The following is a 17,138-nucleotide window of genomic DNA, read 5'->3' on the forward strand; positions in this document are numbered from 1 at the left end:
GAAGCAGAATGCGCAGTCGAGAAAGCGGCGTGCCACTTACATAAAACTCCTTCACATTGCAGTAGTAGAAGCGGGCAGGGACGACAACGTAGACGAAGCGTGGTCGACTGCGATCAGGTAGGGCACAGACTTGGGCGCCGAGAAAAGTGACAGGTAGAATTAATGAATGATTGCAAGCGCCTACTGTATTAGGCCCGTTCCCTCTGCACTATGTCACTGACTCCAGCTATCGTAGGCGGCACGGCCAGCATAGCAAGCCCTTGGCCCGTCCGGCATCCAGTTCGCTTGTCCTTAGCCTGTACAAAGCCCGTCACCGACGGCAGCGCCATGACTAGGTGTTAGAAAGTGGGTTACCGATGAGGCTGGTCGGGTCGACGGTGTCATGATTGAGGTTGATCTGGTGAGAAATGCCCCGTAGATGCTCCTCCATTCTTTCCCATTTTTCAAGACACCTTGATCGAGGTTAGTTCGCCTGTGGCATGGCGCCGACGATGTTTCTTACGTTTTCGAACAGTTCTGACCCTCTAGGTCCGAGACTCTGCGATGCGATCAGCTTTGAGACGAAGACGAATGCTTTATCAAAGGAGACAGACCTCTCCATTAGGTGCTGTTGTCTGTGTCGGGTTACTATCAGCCCACGGACCCAAGGGATAGGCGTACGCTTTGCTAACGAATTGTAACCTCCAAACATTGTCAGTCTCGGAAACACAGACGCTTGCGGTGACGTACTCGTTTTTGAGTCTCTCGTTCTCCTCCTGCCAGGCGTGCGGTGTACCACCATGGGTTGGTCTATGCAAGGTGGTCAGCTGGCGTGCTCTGTGAGGACGGACTAGTGCCTTGACAGACAGGGAGCTTGGAGCACGCAGGCTTGTCCGAGGATAGTCCATGTTCGGTGGACCGTAGCTACCCCGCTGCCATGGCTGGTGGCCATTGACTTGGACTTGGTGCAACAGCTGTTCGGCCGCTGATGGTACTCGATGAGGGCTGGTGGGATCCTGTCTTCGACGCCATGATTCGAAGCTTGCGTTTCCCGGGGGTCCAAATTGGTTGTTCATATCGATGGGAAGGAGAGGCAAAGATATCAACTACCACGACTCCACGGAGAGGGACGAGGGACGACGGGACTTCAACCCGGTGCTCGCCCTTCTGTTTAATACGGGCAATGGTCCTGCGCGAAACGAGCGACGTGCTCAACGTCAACGTCTACTTCTGGACGACGGGAGTCGCAAAGCGCAGAGATGCACGGTGGCGACCGAGGTGTCTGCTTAACGGGACCAAGGCGGCGGAAAGTGTGGGTGGGCCTGATGCTGCCGCTCAGCTTCAGGACCAGGGTATTCGCCGTCATGGGGCTACGGGATGAAACGGCTTCCCGGCCGGTCGGATCAAGTCCCAACCGGCCACATCCTGCCGTGCGTCCGTTCGCTGCAGATCTCACCATAAAGGGGCAACCGCGCAGACAGCTGTGGGAGTGGCCCACAAAAACAGAGATCGTCTGACGGTGCTCCGGCTTCGGCCAGTCTTCGATGTGGCCGTTTCTTACTTTCGTTCACTCACATTGCAGCAGGAGTTCGTTCGGTGGGAGGATTTCTAGAGTCACAGATGAATACTGTACGTAAACATAAGATGCTGAACGATTGGCCGAGCTAGATGTAGCCGGACCACCTGCGCCTGTGATTCGGCCCGTGCAGACAGCGTAGTTTACGAATGAGATACGGTTATCACCACGGCCCTACGGATAGATTGCACCGCGATACGGTGCACACAAGGTCCGGATAACTCGAAAGCTTCCACAAGCTCCTGCCCTTACAGCACGTGAACAAGCACATAATCGCCCTCGATCACGTCACTCCAGGCGAACGCAGCCGTACACTTTGGACACCCCTTGCGTAAGCCAAGCCATAGCTTTAGGCAACTCTTGCAATAGCAGTGGCCGCAGGGTGTAAAGGCTGGCGAGCACGCGAGCCCGTCCTCGAGGCATATTTGGCAAATCTCATCATCCCAGCCGTACTGTCTGATCCAGGACTGTTTTACCCTCCGCCGGCGCTTTGTCGCCACGCACTGGTGACAGTAGAGCTAGGACACGTTAGAGAAAGCTTGGCTGACAAAGGCAGCGAGCGTACGTACAAGACTCAAACCGCTGAGCCGCCATTTCGGACCCCTCGAGAGCCTCTTGCTGCAGGAGCCGCACCTTCGTCGCAGGAACATCTCACCATGCGATGACAGTGAGAAGGGAAAAAAGGGTTCGTAAGTTGTGTCCGTGTGCCGGTGAGAAAGAGAGATGCGGCTGTGAGGCGAGACCTGTGATATATATCCCCTCCGTGCGCCACCCCTGCTAGGCCCAAGGGGCTTGTGCTTACGCCCCATGGTACAATACGATATGCACCTCGAGCTGTACTGTCCGCTTCATGGTAGCTCGGCGTGGAAGGTGTCGGGGCAAGCTTAGAGCAAAGAACGTGGACTGTCCCCTAGGCGTCGAGGACTTGTTTGCAAGGCGTTCCAAACGGTGTATAACAATTCTTTCTGTGAACACAATTAAGTAGCCACTTTTCTACGAAAGATAGGTACCCTCAAACGGCCCCCTACCTGGTTTCTGCACTAGGCAACTAAGGGTGACTTTGGCTACACCCAACGACCTGCCTCCCTCGCCCGTACCTCGCCACTTCCAATTTTTCCTTCCGTCGTCGTGATACAACCAGATGGTTTGATCTTCTTGGTCGGACTGCACGTCGCACACGCGCACTCCCACCCGCGAAGTCTCTTGCAGATCGTTGAACGCTACTACAGAGCTTTCCCCCGTGGTCTCGTGCACCCAAGAGCAGTGATCCGCACCCAAGAGGTAGGAGGGCGCATCCACAGTCAGCTTGACCTCGACTGCCTCGAGTTGAACCTTTCGGCGCTTGGGGAACGGATCGTCCCTATCGCTTGGTCTTTTGCGCTTCGTAGCAGTCTCCGTTGCCGAGAAATCAGCGCGCGTGTCACCCTGCCGTGTCTGGCTCAGGTTGGCCTGCTCCTCGGCGTCGGCGCTGACGCACGTGGATGCTGTCTCCGTGTCACCGGTCTCTGTCGTTGAGACGGCCGCATTCGCCAGGTCTGCCTCGGGGTCTGGCGGTACCACTGTGAGATCGGCAGGGCAGCAGGTGTCCGGCGCAGCGCTGGTGAGGAGATTTGCTTCCGAGAGAAGAGTCATTGGCTCCAAAGGCATCGTCGGTGGCGCGTATGAATTAGTCAGGCAACCGCCCGTAGCTCCTTCAAGTCCTGGCCGGATCGGCGTGCTAGTGCCGTGTTGCTGACATGGTGAGACGGGAGTCGTGCATTCGAGAAACGACTCGTGCTGCCCCGGATCCGTTCTGCACAGTGCCTGCAACTGCTCTTCGAGAATTTGTGCACCGAAGAACATGCCAGACTGGTCCGTGCCGTTGGTATGGAAAGAACTAGAGTAGCCCTCAAGGAGATCACCATTCCCTGTTGTTGGTGTAAAGACAGTACCAAGGCATTCTGGGAAGGGGATGCAGGTGGTAGGTGGTTGAGAGGAAGTCTCTTCGCTTCTGGAAGATGATGCCAGCGGAAAACGGGATAGCTCTCTGACTATCTCATCATCGCTAGGGGTGGATAGCCAGCCCCCCTCCAAAAAGGGTATGACGGTATGCGACGCCTGTTCGATGGTTTGGCATTCCTCGCCGGGCTGGTTCTGTGTGAGGCGCGGTTCTTTGTCACCGGGAAACTCGACTGGTCTTGTTGCAGTGGATAGTTGACTGGTCGATCCGAGGTTGTGGCTTCCGCTATCCCGACTTCCGTTGTAGGGCGCTGGCTCCTCCGTGTCAAATTGGCCAATACTTAGTCGTAGCGGAGGAAGAAGATCGAGCATCGGGATGCGTGGTGGTCCTGGGGCCCCAGGCGTTGGTGACGTCGAGTCAGGGGGAGTCTGTAGTGCGACCATGAGATGAGGCGGCATATATTCCTGCAACATCGATATGGCACTGTCGCACTCTGAAGCCATCTTGGAAAGGGATTGGGAGAGAAACGGGTAACCACTTGCTTGCTTCTGGCCCACGCTGATGAATGAAGCCACCGCCTTCATGAGTTCGAGTATGAGTGGAGGGTTCTCCAGCATACTGTCGACTGTATCCTTGGCTTGCGCGGTATCCATGGCGGGCGACTTCGGCGGACGTCCCTCTTCTGTGGTAAGCATGGGGCATGTAGTGGATGAGGCGAGTGGAAAGGGTGAAGCAGAAAGGGACAGACGGAATGGGCCAAAGGCGGCCTTATGTATACTTTCGGTGGTATGGTTGGTGGTGGCCACAGCCTGCCCATGTCTTCGCCCCTGACTCTGCGTCACAGCGTGGAGTGTGCCCCCTTGGGCCATGCATTGTTTGCAACGGCGGCCTGCATGACCTGATGTTGTGTTGCTGGTACACGCAACACGAGATAGCCTTCGTTACACTGATATCGTGGTACTGGTCTAGCTCACTGATTGGATGGGGAGCAAAGGGATTTGTGCTCAACAAGCTGCGGATAACCTGCTGCCGTAGCGAGATGGATCTATATTTCGTACACACGTCGGCGGGTTTCAGCATTGTGCTACGCGTCTCTAACTCGTTATTGCCGTCTCAACGGCACCGACAGTCGTGACATTGTACGGTACGCAAAGCGAAACATGCAATGGCCCATGGTATCTAGAGGCCACCTGCGCAGGCCAACTATACGAGCCATCTCAATCCGTGAAAACAGATCCCATAAGCCCATTACGCACTGGCGTGGTAAATTAGTACTTCCCCGGACCCACTCCTGGCCTCTCGTAGGCAAACCATGTACGCTAGGGTCCGTCCGACGGCCGGCTGCTTGCAGAGCTGTCCCGCCCGAGGCGAGGCAAACACGGCGAGCAGCAGTGGAAACAGTACATGGCCCTCCGCGTCATTTGCACCACTGCTTCTTCTCTAAGGCGTCTTTGAGCAGCCAATGAAGTTGTATGTCTATTCTCTTTGCATCTGCAGCTGGAAACGGCGGGTGCATGGTGCTCACAGACGCTAGTCGCCGTCATCCTGTCCGTCTCTATTGTCCAAGATGGGTGCCCCACCCCCAGATTCCGGGCCAAAGTATTTCTCTCTCCGATCGGCGGCTTTCTCAATACCAAGAATCATGCTGTTCTGAACACGGAGCAATCTCTTTGCTGCAAAGCTTATGGCGGAAATAGAATCCATATATCCACACGGGTGGTCCGCTGCGTCGAATCGGCAGGCCTTCGATAATCGTATAATCGTGTCCTGCAGCTCGAGGCTTCGATAGATGGCTATTTTTAACTGTTCCAGTGGATACCTCTTGGAGCCTATCTTCTGCCGCGCCCGGCCTCTATACAGGCTGTCATCCTCGGAAGAGTCGAGGGACTGCGTCTCGCCCAGGGCATCGCTGTCGTTGATGAAGTCGACAAGGCTATTGGTGCTTTGCGAGTCCACACTTCGCTGACTACTGCCTAGAGCACGTTAGGTGGTTCTTCTTAGGAACGGGCTCCTCACCAGATAGGTCAGTGCCTTCGGCGTCGCTGCCGGCCCATTCACTCGTGGAACTCATCTCACGTCGTGTCTCGCTGTACCTCAGAAAGCGTCAATCTTTGCTCGGACGATGTGTTTAAATAATTACGTACGGCCTGTCCCGACTGTACATGTCGGCGGTGGAAAGCGGCCCGTACCGATCTACGTGTGCCCTCGGGAGAGAAAAGCCTATTGTGGTTGTAGTTAGCCGGGCTTATGGGTACGGAGCTTCGGTCCCTCTACGGGAGGACCTTACGCTCGCTCACCTCTGAAACAGTCTGTGTCTTCCCATGCATGGCTCATCGACGGACGTTGCTTGATTTCGGGCGGAGACCAGCCAGGAATGGCTTCTCGTTCAAGCATTCGACTCGGTTGGACAACCTTCTCCCGGAATGAGATCACAGCCCTATACATAATCGGTCTTTAGCGGCCGGCGTCCAGTTCAACAGGGGCAAGGGCATAACTATGGACCATACTATCTAGGCGACGTGCTCATCTAGTGGCCGTCTCAGGTCTCCGCTCATCTGGATTCCCTATTGTCAGTTAGAGAGAGGAACTCATGGGCCAAGTGCGCTTCTTCGTGCAGCACATCCTACACTCGACAGAAAGGAGAGGCCTTGTAGATAGCACGTGAGCTCGACTACTAGGCTGAAAACTACTCTAGATGCTCTTCTTGGCGTGAATGAGTGGAGAGAAGAGTGAACGAACATCGCTACCCCGAGGCTCCTTACACCACGTAGGAGGATCAGCTGGGTGTGAGTAGCTTTTTGTATACTTCCCGCGCTTGATGAATAGGCATTGTCGCGTGTGCTGGGCGTCATATAGCAGAAAGTCACATTAATTACAAGACCCTTTGGGGTTAAACTTGCTCTCTTTCTATCTAGCAGCAGGGCTCATATGGAGGTTGCTGACATTCTGCAGGAAGAAATCTCAGGTAGATGCACCATTGGACGGCGAATCGTCCCTTTCATGCTAAAGCTGGACGCTAGACTGGGACGGAATGTTATATTAGCTGCAATCAACGGGCGTGCGCAGACGACAAATTCGTATTCGTGGCTGAATGTTGTCATTCTGCATGCGCCCGGCGGCGACCGCTGCTCAACACTCCCGTGTTCCTCCATCGCGTTATGTCTGGTCGTACCGCTTCATCTGTGCCTTCGCGTTGCATCGATTCTCAACTGCTGCACTGCTTTCTCCAACTCAGGCGTAATCTTCAAATCGTTGGCCGGCAGCGTGAATATTGTGTGCAGATCGGAGACCAGAGCGTTCTCGAAACATTGCTCGGGGCTAATGAAACCTAGATCGACGGATAGAAGCATCATTTTCTGGTTTGTCAACTCACGACCCGCCTTCAGCACAGCCGTAGGGTCGCCAGCGTCAACCTGCTTGATTGTATGGAACCTCCCGTCCGAGTACGCACGGAACAGAACACGGATAGGCTCCGGTGACGGGCTTGCCTGGGCACGGCCAGGCGCGATGCTGTCCCTAGAAGAGGCGACGCTGCTGGACTCGGTGATGGGCGAAAGTCCGGCCCGTACGGACTCTACGCTTTGTTTCCTGAAGTTTTGAATGCTTTGCTCGAGTGTCAAGCGCTCTATAGGCGGAGAGCACGTTCTTGTCGGCTCTGATAGACGCTCTTCGGCCGCATTGTGGAGAGGACTCCATTGTCTCGACGCTTCATGCTCTGAGCCGAAGAAGGCATCGTGATGCTCCGAGTTACCCATGATGCCCCCACGGCCAGATTCTGGCAGCCAACGCGGGTGTGCCGAACAAGCTGTGGCGCTATCATATATCTCCGAAGACGTCCAGCCATTCCGCGCTGTTCTTTACGCCCTGTAGAATGACCGGTGCGGGTATGCCTGCGAGATGAAGCAGGGGTATTTCATCTTCGAGCTCCCACGTGGGACAGCCGTAGTCTCTCCACTTCACGCCTAGGTACACGTTACTACCCGCCGACTGGTGCATCCCGAGGATGGCTTCGATGCGATGGGTTGAGTCCATGTTGCTGATGCGCGGGCGAGCCTCAAAGTCTCGCCACAGTGTCAACTCTGTGCCGGTGTCCAAAACCCATAGGAGACTCTCCACATCCACCCAATCCCAGAGCTGATCCACAGCCTCGGCCCGAACGCCGTGAAATATATGGCTGGACACCCGAATGGTCAATAGGACTTCTAGAATGACGACCTCGGGCGACCAAGGCGTCCGAACGTGGCGCCCGCGGTGATGTTGCTGCGGCGCGAGGACTTCCATCAGAACACGTTTGCACGTTTGCCACGTCAACGAGCGCAGAAGAGTGCTATGACGTGCCAAAAGCACGAATTCAAGCAGCAGCGTTTACTTATATGATGTGCCTTTGCCCTCGCCGGCTGGAAGTAGATTGCTAGTGTATCCGACCACAAATGAACAAGTGGCTGTGCCCCCGACTATTCGCTACGATAGCTACCGCGTGCTTTTATTTCCATGTACAGTAGGCCTTAGCATCGGAGAGGTGCTCGATATTATTGGTTCCACGTTCTGTACTACAGTATGTCCTCAATGCAATGGTTATCATAGCGCCAAGTGGCCATACACGGCAGGACGAGCAATGGATGGAAGATGGCGCTGCCAATATCTGGTCCACGCCGCCGCTACTCCAACACCACCGCCTTTGGAGAACTCGTCGCCCGGACAGGTATAATATGTGTCATTCCTTGAAATTATGCCGTACGAGCCGTCTTTGCCTGAAATATGCCGTGTCAAATCGATAGCCTCCGACATGTGCTCTGACGGGCTCCTCGTCCGCATCAAGAAAACGGCATCTACAATATTGCGTGCCTCAATGCGACCTGAGCCGTGGCAGGATTACCTTGCTTGACCTGTGTCAGACTACTATACTAGAAGTTGGAAACCATTCCACTCATCACGGCCTGTAGTGGTAGTACCTCCGCACTGGCAGCTGAGCCGTGTGGAAGAGATCGCAGAAGATCTCTTTTGGCCACGAGAATTAGGTCTTTATCGATACATATAGACAGTATTTAGGAAACGATTCCGTTACCCGGGGGAGGTTTTCATGACCTGCTGTCGGCTAGGACACCAAACTGGAGTTCTGTTGCCTTTCGCGAGTCACAACTGGAACTCAATGCTAGTGGCCCCCGAGTTCCGATCTCCATACTCTCAGTCTTTGATTTTCCTCTGAACGCCTTCGGTGACCCGAGGTTGTCGGCTAGGTGCGCAATCCGGTTGTTGGGGACCGTTGATCATCTCAGCCCAAGGACAGTCGGTCGGCTGCTTTTTATTACGACAGGCGGCTTCGACAGAAGCAGAGGTTGTTGTCCCTTCAATTTGGCCCCCATGGGCGGCGTTGGTTGCGCAGGTCTATGGGGTCGTTGATCGTTATAGCGGCGGGCATCGTGCGGCGTGGCGGGCTGCGGTTCGGGGGCTGCGTTCCCTGCGTGGAGAGGACTGCCCCTGGGTTTGATGTAGTACGCTGGGTCTGTTGCTGGTGTTGACTGTACATGTTGTCTAGATTTTGCAGGTGTTTAGCGTACTGATGGAACTCCCGGCTCGGAAGCGGGTTGTGAAGCAGCAAATCATGCAGTTCATAGGAGATTTCTTAGAATAGTAGTGGTGTCAAATTGCTATCAGCTATCTCTCCATCTAAGCCGAGGCTTTGGAACTAAGTACGCAGCTGACCGATCCGCCTTATATCAACTACTAAGAGCGCCTTATCACAGGCCGAGCTGTGACGTCTTACGATGGCCACGCTTCATGCATCAGCGTGTGCTTGAGGCATCTTTTCTTCAAATTCTCTGAATAGATCCTCGTTACCCTCTGAAAAGGAAATCCTACCCACCTTCACGACAAAATCCTTCTGCACAAACCCAATCTGCTCCAATTTCTGACCATACGTCAAGACTGCCACCGTGTTCCCGTCTTCCGGCAATAGTTGTAAGATGTCGTCGTACTCCTGAATGTATTGGCCAACTTTTTGGGGGATACTGACGCTAAAGCCATCACAGGATACCATATGTGGAACTTTAGGATCGATTTCGCCCGTTAGGGCAACAAGTAGTCGCTCAATGTTGGCGTCATCCACCGTTTTCTTGTGTCTTTGCACAGGCTTCCAGTATTCGGGATTCTGCGTGCGATGGTTTTGTAAATCCTGGCGGCGTTTGAATACTGGCCACGATGCTGCATCCGGTCCGTAGCGGTCCGTCTTATTGGGCCAGACGATGCTCAAGGCCACGCGGAGGTTGTGAATATTTTCGACCCCGATCCACTCAAGGTCAACACCTGTCAGTGTGATGATTGCACCCTGTTTTACCCAATCATCGAGCAATTTGCGGTCGCATATCTTGTCCCAGATGTCGTTCTTGGCGTCGTCGCTTGTCGAAGCTTGGTTTGCCATGACTATCGAGAAGGCGAGAGAGGAAGAATAGAAGTAGAGATTTTCGCAATCGTAGAAACACACTGGATGCCCTTTAAATAGCCTCCATCCGTCCACGTACCAACCCGGTTGATACCAGCTCCGCTATATTCAAGTGCGTCACGCGTCCCATATTCATCACGATTTGGACACCCTCGGGCGTCCAGCTTGTCCGAGACTTTTTCGCTCTGTGAATCCTTGGCGGGCCTAGATCAAAATCCTGGGCATTCGACGTCGACCACCTAGTGGAGCCCTTGCCGACAAGCTTACCCAGGCATCATAATTGTTTGAGCTCCATCTTCGGCCTTTGTGGCCAGATGTTGGATTTGTAGCTAGGCGAAGGTGTGACGCCTGCCTGGGTATACACGCCACAGCCGGACTTAGCCACGACGACTGCGGGTAAGTATATTGGCCCAAGGATCATCCGGGAGAAGACCACAGGCATAGCCAATGCATACAAAGCATCTTCTTGGCCTTTTCTTATTCCTGGCATACACAGATAGTGTGGCACAATAGAGGAGGCCGTCTTCCGAGCCGTTGGAAGGCGTTTTCGAGAGCGAGACCTTCGGTAGGGACTGGCGCATGGTGCCTTCCTGGACGAGACAGTACGCGGACACTGCGTCTTGTTTCTTTGGAGGGCCCTTTCCGTTGCCCATTGCTGGTGTTTGCGACCATAAGTGAACAAGTGGCTGTGCTCCCAAGTTGCCAGACTGCCTATCGTCGCGTACTATCCAGGACGTGACGCCTTGCGACAGATTCTGGCGTTCGGCCAGAAGCCAACGATTGGACGGTGATCGCTCAGCCATACAGTATCCACATCTCACAAGGCAGCCTCGAGTTACGCTTCCTACCCAACGTGCTCATAGGATGCACCTTGGAATGCGCACGCCAATGTTAACACGAGTCTTCGTGCGCACAGCAGTTTGTCCTCGGGTGCCAAAGTCACGACCCAACATACGACCGCATGCGCCGCCAAGCAGCCTGCACGTGACATGATACATGGCCCACTGTTTTCCACCAAAATATCAGGGTCATCCATAAAACACCATGATCCACGGGTATCATTGCGCGGTTTCATTTGCTTCGCGCAATGATCCCAGCTTCACCACAGTCCGTGTCTACCCAGCTCCCTAGCTATCAATATAATTGTCAACGCATAGATCACGTCTACTGCACTCGACTGTGACCCGAATAACTGTTCGAGTACTGACACCCTGGTGTTCTTCAACATAAACGACTTCTGCACTACCCTACCCGGTAGCTCGTCCAGTCCCGAACGTCACAACTCGCCGCCCGTAAGAATAACAGGCGATAACCAAGGTAAATACGGATGTTGTGAAGAAAGCTGGCGCGAGGAATAGGGAACGTCACAAATGCGGACAGACAGAGTAGAAGTGTGAGATTTCCTCATCACCAAACCAGCTTGTGAGGCAATAATCCATGGCGCTCTAGGTTATAACATCTCCCGCAGCCGATGCCTCTCAGGTGCTACGAGCTGTTCCCCTCCGAGGAAGCGCTCGCTTAGCCCGAGGATCTCCGCTGGTGTACATCTCATAATCCGAGTCGCTCACATTCTCAGGCTTCTTGAGACCGTAGATATCAATCATTAGATTGTCCGCGGGCAGTGCACCCGTGACAACAGCCCGGCACAGGCGCTGGCTTTGCTGGAGCCAGTGCTGCAAGGAATCGGCCGAATCGTCAAGGCGAGCGCGCTATTTGGATAGCATCACTAATCTTGTCTGCTTGCTGGAGAGGACAGGTCATCTCGAAGGCGCGAGCTGATCTCCGCATCGACCGTGCACCAAGACAACAGAGGGAATTGAACCGCCATGATCTGCTAATGGAGGAGAACCTCCAGCTTAGATGTTGCTCTGGCCTGCTGGGAACGTTTTCAATTGCAAAAATATTCCAGGATTAGCATCGATAACAGCCCCTACCACTCACCCCATGACTCATGTCGCTGGAGAAAGCGCACAGCTCACTAAGACCTCCCAGTGCGATTTTCCACGTGGAAGTGACCGATATCCTCTGAACCAACCGTGTCGAAAATTGTCCCGACCATGGTCCGCGCACGGATTACGCTGTACTGCACTTACATCGGGCTACCTGTACGAAATCACGTCTCGCGTCTTGCCCACTACTGCCCTTTTATTATGAGGTGCTTCCGCATCGCAGGAGAACCCGGTCCGCAGGCTCACCACACACATTTGCTTCCCCAAAGAGCGGCGCGATCCACAGCACCTGAACAATGTCTCACTGTTTGCCAAGATCCCTCCTCTCGATCACCCTAAAAAATGGAGAAAATCCGTCTAAATACGGTTAGTCACCCACATCTAGGTCAACCTGTTGCTATAAAAAAAGCGTAACCTGTCGCTCTAAAATTGGGAGAATGCTCCAGTTCGACAACAAGTGCTGTCAACCAACCGTCATTTAGTAAGCGGCGGTCAGCAATGTTGCAGAGAGCCTTGGCTGGCGCACCGTGTGTCTTTTTAGAACTGCGGCTGACATTACCGGGGGAGAACTGATGTCTAGTAGATGGGATGGAGCTGTAGGTACCGGACGCTTCACTTTCAGGCACAGTCAACCGCGCTTGGAAGGCTGAAGAAGCAACAACAGGGGCACAAGGGCCTAGGCACAGGGGTTGGTTCGCCGCCCGCCGCCACCGTGGCTTAGGGTGGTGGGTGGGGCAGCGGCTAGAGCTAGCAAAGGCAGCCTGATGTGATATCAGACGTGTTGGCTCAACGCGTTCTTCGCTCAGGTTTCGATCCCCCTCCATCGCCTCTTTCTTGTCTTTTTGCGCTGGCGCGCGCACCTTTTATGCCAACATGGCGACCACGAGCCGCGTGGAAAGGCTGCTCGAGACAGTGCGCTCACAGGAGAGGGAAGACCGTGCGAACAGAGATCGAGTTGGCCGTGAGATTGCCAGACTTGGCGATGAGATCGTTGGATTCGAAGGCGAGCGCGTCGACCTTGACGCCCGCCTCAAGAAGCACAAGGCGTTCAAGTCGAAGCTCGAAGTTCATGCCGCGAGCAAATCGCAACTCGAGTCTGCCATTGCCCAGCTAGACGCGGAGTTGCGGGAGCAACGTGAGCTATATTGTGATTCCCCCGATGGCACGTCATCGAAAAAGTTCTATCAAGTCTCGCGGCCTCTCATTGCGCAGTATGAGGAGAAGCTAAAATGCGTGCGCAACCTGGACGGATGGGAGCAGAACCTTGTCGATGAGATCGACGCGGAGAACATCTACCTTCCTGAATCAACGCCATTCGAAGATGGATCCGGCGATATAGATCGTGGCGAAGATACAGGTGTGGGTGCGACGGATGACCGCCCGCAATCTGTCGGTGAGCAAGCAGCGGACGGTCTTCCTCGCCCCTCTCCACCAAACCCTAGGAGCCAAAACGTGAAGGCGACGACGTCTCAGATAACCGAATTTGGGCTAATGTGTATCCTAGAAACGTCGCCTGTCTCAAAGAAAAGATACTCCGCGCAAAGTCTCTAGGCTCACAGAACGTACAATCGATATTGACACATTCTTCCAAAACGGCAAGAGCAAACACAGGATATTCAGAGTAAACGGCGACGGGGAGAACTGGTGGATTGTGTGGTGCAAAGAACACAACATGACCTTCGGCACCAAGAACTCACTCACAGGCGCTGGCAAGCATCTGAACTCGAACCGACATGGGGGCATGGATAAGTCACACGAAACAGCCCTTGCACACTTGGGCTACAAGGTTCTCAACTGCACTCCTCAGATGGTAGACGCGAACAACCGTGCTGTGGATGCAGAGCTAGAAACCTGCAAGTCTCATGCTCCTCACAAGAACAGGGAGAGGACAACACTTTCTAGCGGCGGCGACGATGCTGAAGCCGATTTTGTCCCCAAGGCTCATGTTAAGAAGCCGATGAAGCGCAGAGGTGACACCGCATCGCAGGCCGTGCTCGATCCCAAACCTGGTTACATCTATCGTGCCTGGATATCACAGAACTTTAGGGCGGTAATCTGCTTGCCACTCCCGCCCACTGTCGAAGCGACTGGCATCGTCGAGCTGCAGGCGCAGACAGAAGATCTTGTCAAGGAAATGGAAACCGAGCCCCCAGTTTGCTATAGTGAGAGAAATGGCAAATTTGTATGGGCCGAGGACTACGAAGATCATGGGCCCAAGGTCCAGGAGCGACAGTATCCCGTGGTCGTTATCAACAATGGCGATAGGACGAAATGGACCCGAGCTTGGATTCCAGCAAACGATCTCGCGGAAGTCGAGCAGACTGATCCATCTCTGCAATTCATCGCTAACCGCAACGCTGTTCTCGCAGAGCTACGACGGCGGAAGAACCTCGAGAAAGATCAAAGTGGGCCTGCCACAGGAATGCACAGGGCTGCCAGGGTCGCTCCTATTGGCAACTTTGCAGACTCTCATGCTCCACCCAGGGCTCGAGAAGATGTAGATGAGGTCCCCTCTGACGACCTATTGAGCTGTGAGATGGTTGCGGAGAATGCCCGAGGCCAGGATGGAGGCAGCCCGGTCGCTGAGCTTGGCAAGCAGCAGACTTCAGATGTCCAGGACACAGGCACATCAGACCGTTCTCGTGGCGGAAGTGCCTTGTCCGTGACCATAGGACCGAAGGTTGAGATGTCTGTCACTGGTCAAATTGCGGAATCGCAGAGCGCATTTGGCGCATATTCAAGTATGCATGACTCAACCACTTCCGAACCCATGGACACCGACCGGTTGGTAGGTGTTAAGAGTGGGAACCTCACACCAACAGACAAGGCGCCGCCACTGGTTTCCATGAAAATTGCAGGGCTCCTCAACAGCCCGGAGGTCCTGCCTTCCAGCGCGGACGTGGTCCGTGATTTTCTTCGGGATATAGCGCGAGACGCTCTGCCCTCTACCGAGAGGGACCTGGAGTACCATACCAGCAAGAGCCGTGATGCGCGCCCCAACGTGAGCTATTACAATGGGCATCATGAGGCAACGATGGGTGCTGAAAGTACCACCCACCACCAGACCGTGGATTCAGCCACAACCGAACGCACTGCAAAGTCGCTTTCCACATCTTCCGCATCGCCTCTCGAGCTGAAGTGTTCTCAATGCGGGATCACATACCGAGAGCAGTCGGCCTTTGACAAACACATGGAGACCCACATACGGCCGTTCATATGCGTCTTCCACTACGCTGGATGCAACAAGACGTTCTCAAAGAAGAATGAGTGGAAACGCCACGTGCTGAAGCAGCACATCTGCCTCAAATACTACCACTGCGACTACATGGAATGTGCCACCACCACACGATCCGGGACCACGTGTCGAGCCAACAAGCTTCCTGCTCGCGGTAAAATCTTTAGGAGAAAGGATTTATACATGCAGCATGTTCGCCGGATGCATCTGTCGAAGATCAACGCCCGCCAGGACCAGGAGGCCGTGGCGGAGCTGCAGCAACGAGCGCTGCGCACGCGTTGCCAGCTTCCTTTGAATATGGCTTGCCCCGCCGAGCATTGCAATCTTGACTTTCGCGGAGATAAGGCCTGGGACGACTGGATGGAGCACGCCGCTCGGCACCTCTTGGCGGCACACGAGAGACAGGAGCCCGAGGTCGGATTCGGCGGCTCCCAAGACACCTGCCTCACGGAGTGGGCCGAGCATCCAGACGTCGATGTTGCCAGGAGGGTTCAGGGAGGCTGGGCGCTGAACGACCCCTTGCAGGACTGCGATGAGGTCGCCCGCTCCAGCCCCAGCTCGAACATTTGCGATGAGGATGCCGAAGAGCCAGCCTAGTCCCGTAGAGACTACGCAGCTGGTTCACGCAATGCGACCTGTCTGCCTTCATTGAATCTACCAGAATTATCTCCACTATATCAATGAGTGGTCGTCATAGCGTATGTATATGGGGCTTGTTTCTCGCGTTTGTCCATAATTGGGAGAAGACAAACACTTCGAAGGCTGGCTTCCGGTCTGTTAATGGCAGCCAAGGAGAGCCAAAGGTAGGACGCGGATAATTGTCTAATGGGCGAGGCATTATTTTCCATTCAGTATTCATGTAATTAGACAATACTGAACATGTCGTACCATTCCTTTTGCTGTGAGCACATTGGCTATCCGGAGTCGTCAGCATCCTGTGAGGCCAGGAGAAGTAGGCACCTACTCCGTACCGCCCATGAGGTAGCTCAAGCATGGGGTCACCAACTCTGCTGGAGCTTGGTGCGCCAAGTTCGGCCGTCATGCAGCGAATCGTCTCAATCTTCGACGGTTGTCGAAGACTGAGGACGGCTTGTCTGGTTTTAGCCGTCAAGACCAAGCTGTCTAGTACATTGCTCGGGGTTGAGCTTCCCTTCCTGTTACTCGCAACATCCAAGTATCGGGTGTCAACGGACGACCGTGACGTCGACACGACCACGTTCTCTTGTCATCTCGCCGTAAGGATGCGCTCGTGTAGAGCCCAGGGCCGACGCACAACTGGGTTATGACTCTCATACCTCTTCACTGACAGTGGCGCAACCGAGTGTTAACAAGGCAACTCCCCGATTCACATCCGAGTACAGAAGTTTCGGGCTGCTGAGTGGTTCCTTCACGCCAAGTGACATTGTTGGTCACGAGGTATGATGATTGCAGCCTGTCACAATTGGTCATGTCCCTAAGACTTCAGGGGGTTTCTTCTGTCGTTGCCCCTTACCGAATGTGACCTTCTCCCCCAGGAGTCAAGTAGGTATCAGAGAGGGGTAGCTCCGATTTCAGTGCATGAATATAGGTTCGGCTGAGAGACGGATGGATTTTCTGATGCTCAGCGGCTAAACATGCTTCCTGACCGAGCTACTGTCACGGGATCCATTCTGGGATCAATGTTCAGCTTGTTCCACTGCAGGCGAGTCCCGCGCCTACAACCCACCCATGAAGACGTCGTCGCCTTCACCTTTTGGCCCCTGGGGTTTGGTGGAGAGGGGCGAGGAAGGACGTTCGCTGCTTGCTCGCCGACAGAGTGCGGGCGGTCATCCGTCGCACGAACACCTGTATCATCGCCATAATCTATATCGCCGGATCCATCATCGAATGGCGTTGATTCAGGCAGGTAGATGTTCTCCGCGTCGATCTCATCGACTAGGTTCTTCACCCATCCGTCCAGGTTGCGCACGCGTTTTAGCTTCTCCTTCCGCTGTGCAATAATAGGCCACGACGCTAGCGACGACTGCCCTTACATCTAGATA

General features: G+C 54.4%; 6 protein-coding genes across 6 annotated transcripts; 1 reads left to right on the forward strand and 5 right to left on the reverse strand.

Annotated features, from left to right (window-relative positions):
• Nucleotides 1–2,548: 2,548 nt before the first annotated feature.
• Nucleotides 2,549–4,363, reverse strand: F5Z01DRAFT_698466 (uncharacterized protein; the record flags this gene model as incomplete). Its single annotated transcript, XM_046266356.1, has 1 exon — nucleotides 2,549–4,363. The coding sequence occupies one exon, from the start codon at nucleotides 4,361–4,363 to the stop codon at nucleotides 2,549–2,551; it is 1,815 nt and encodes a 604-aa protein (XP_046113330.1).
• A 366-nt stretch (nucleotides 4,364–4,729) lies between these two features.
• On the reverse strand, nucleotides 4,730–5,582 carry F5Z01DRAFT_669284 (uncharacterized protein). Its single transcript, XM_046264411.1, has 2 exons — nucleotides 5,511–5,582; nucleotides 4,730–5,467 (listed from the first exon to the last, which is right to left on the reverse strand). Exons 1-2 carry the CDS (start codon nucleotides 5,563–5,565, stop codon nucleotides 5,025–5,027), a joined length of 498 nt encoding a protein of 165 aa, XP_046113331.1. The 5' UTR covers nucleotides 5,566–5,582; the 3' UTR covers nucleotides 4,730–5,024.
• Nucleotides 5,583–6,670: 1,088 nt separating this feature from the next.
• On the reverse strand, nucleotides 6,671–7,249 carry F5Z01DRAFT_641225 (uncharacterized protein; the record flags this gene model as incomplete). Its single annotated transcript, XM_046262568.1, has 1 exon — nucleotides 6,671–7,249. One exon carries the CDS (start codon nucleotides 7,247–7,249, stop codon nucleotides 6,671–6,673), a length of 579 nt encoding a protein of 192 aa, XP_046113332.1.
• Nucleotides 7,250–7,403: 154 nt separating this feature from the next.
• F5Z01DRAFT_698469 (uncharacterized protein) lies at nucleotides 7,404–7,949 on the reverse strand (the record flags this gene model as incomplete). The annotated part of the gene is made up of 1 exon (XM_046266357.1): nucleotides 7,404–7,949. A coding segment is annotated over exon 1 (372 nt), but the record flags the coding sequence as incomplete, so codon positions are not given.
• A 2,162-nt stretch (nucleotides 7,950–10,111) lies between these two features.
• F5Z01DRAFT_515607 (uncharacterized protein) lies at nucleotides 10,112–10,844 on the reverse strand. Its single transcript, XM_046260386.1, has one exon. It carries the CDS (start codon nucleotides 10,734–10,736, stop codon nucleotides 10,311–10,313), a length of 426 nt encoding a protein of 141 aa, XP_046113334.1. The 5' UTR covers nucleotides 10,737–10,844; the 3' UTR covers nucleotides 10,112–10,310.
• Nucleotides 10,845–12,346: 1,502 nt separating this feature from the next.
• F5Z01DRAFT_669293 (uncharacterized protein) lies at nucleotides 12,347–16,120 on the forward strand. Its single transcript, XM_046264412.1, has 2 exons — nucleotides 12,347–13,334; nucleotides 13,387–16,120. Exons 1-2 carry the CDS (start codon nucleotides 12,756–12,758, stop codon nucleotides 15,712–15,714), a joined length of 2,907 nt encoding a protein of 968 aa, XP_046113335.1. The 5' UTR covers nucleotides 12,347–12,755; the 3' UTR covers nucleotides 15,715–16,120.
• The last annotated feature ends 1,018 nt before the right edge of the window (nucleotides 16,121–17,138 follow it).

This window comes from Emericellopsis atlantica (genome assembly GCF_019669845.1).
Source record: "Emericellopsis atlantica unplaced genomic scaffold F5Z01scaffold_72, whole genome shotgun sequence".
NCBI classification, from domain to species: domain Eukaryota; kingdom Fungi; phylum Ascomycota; class Sordariomycetes; order Hypocreales; family Bionectriaceae; genus Emericellopsis; species Emericellopsis atlantica.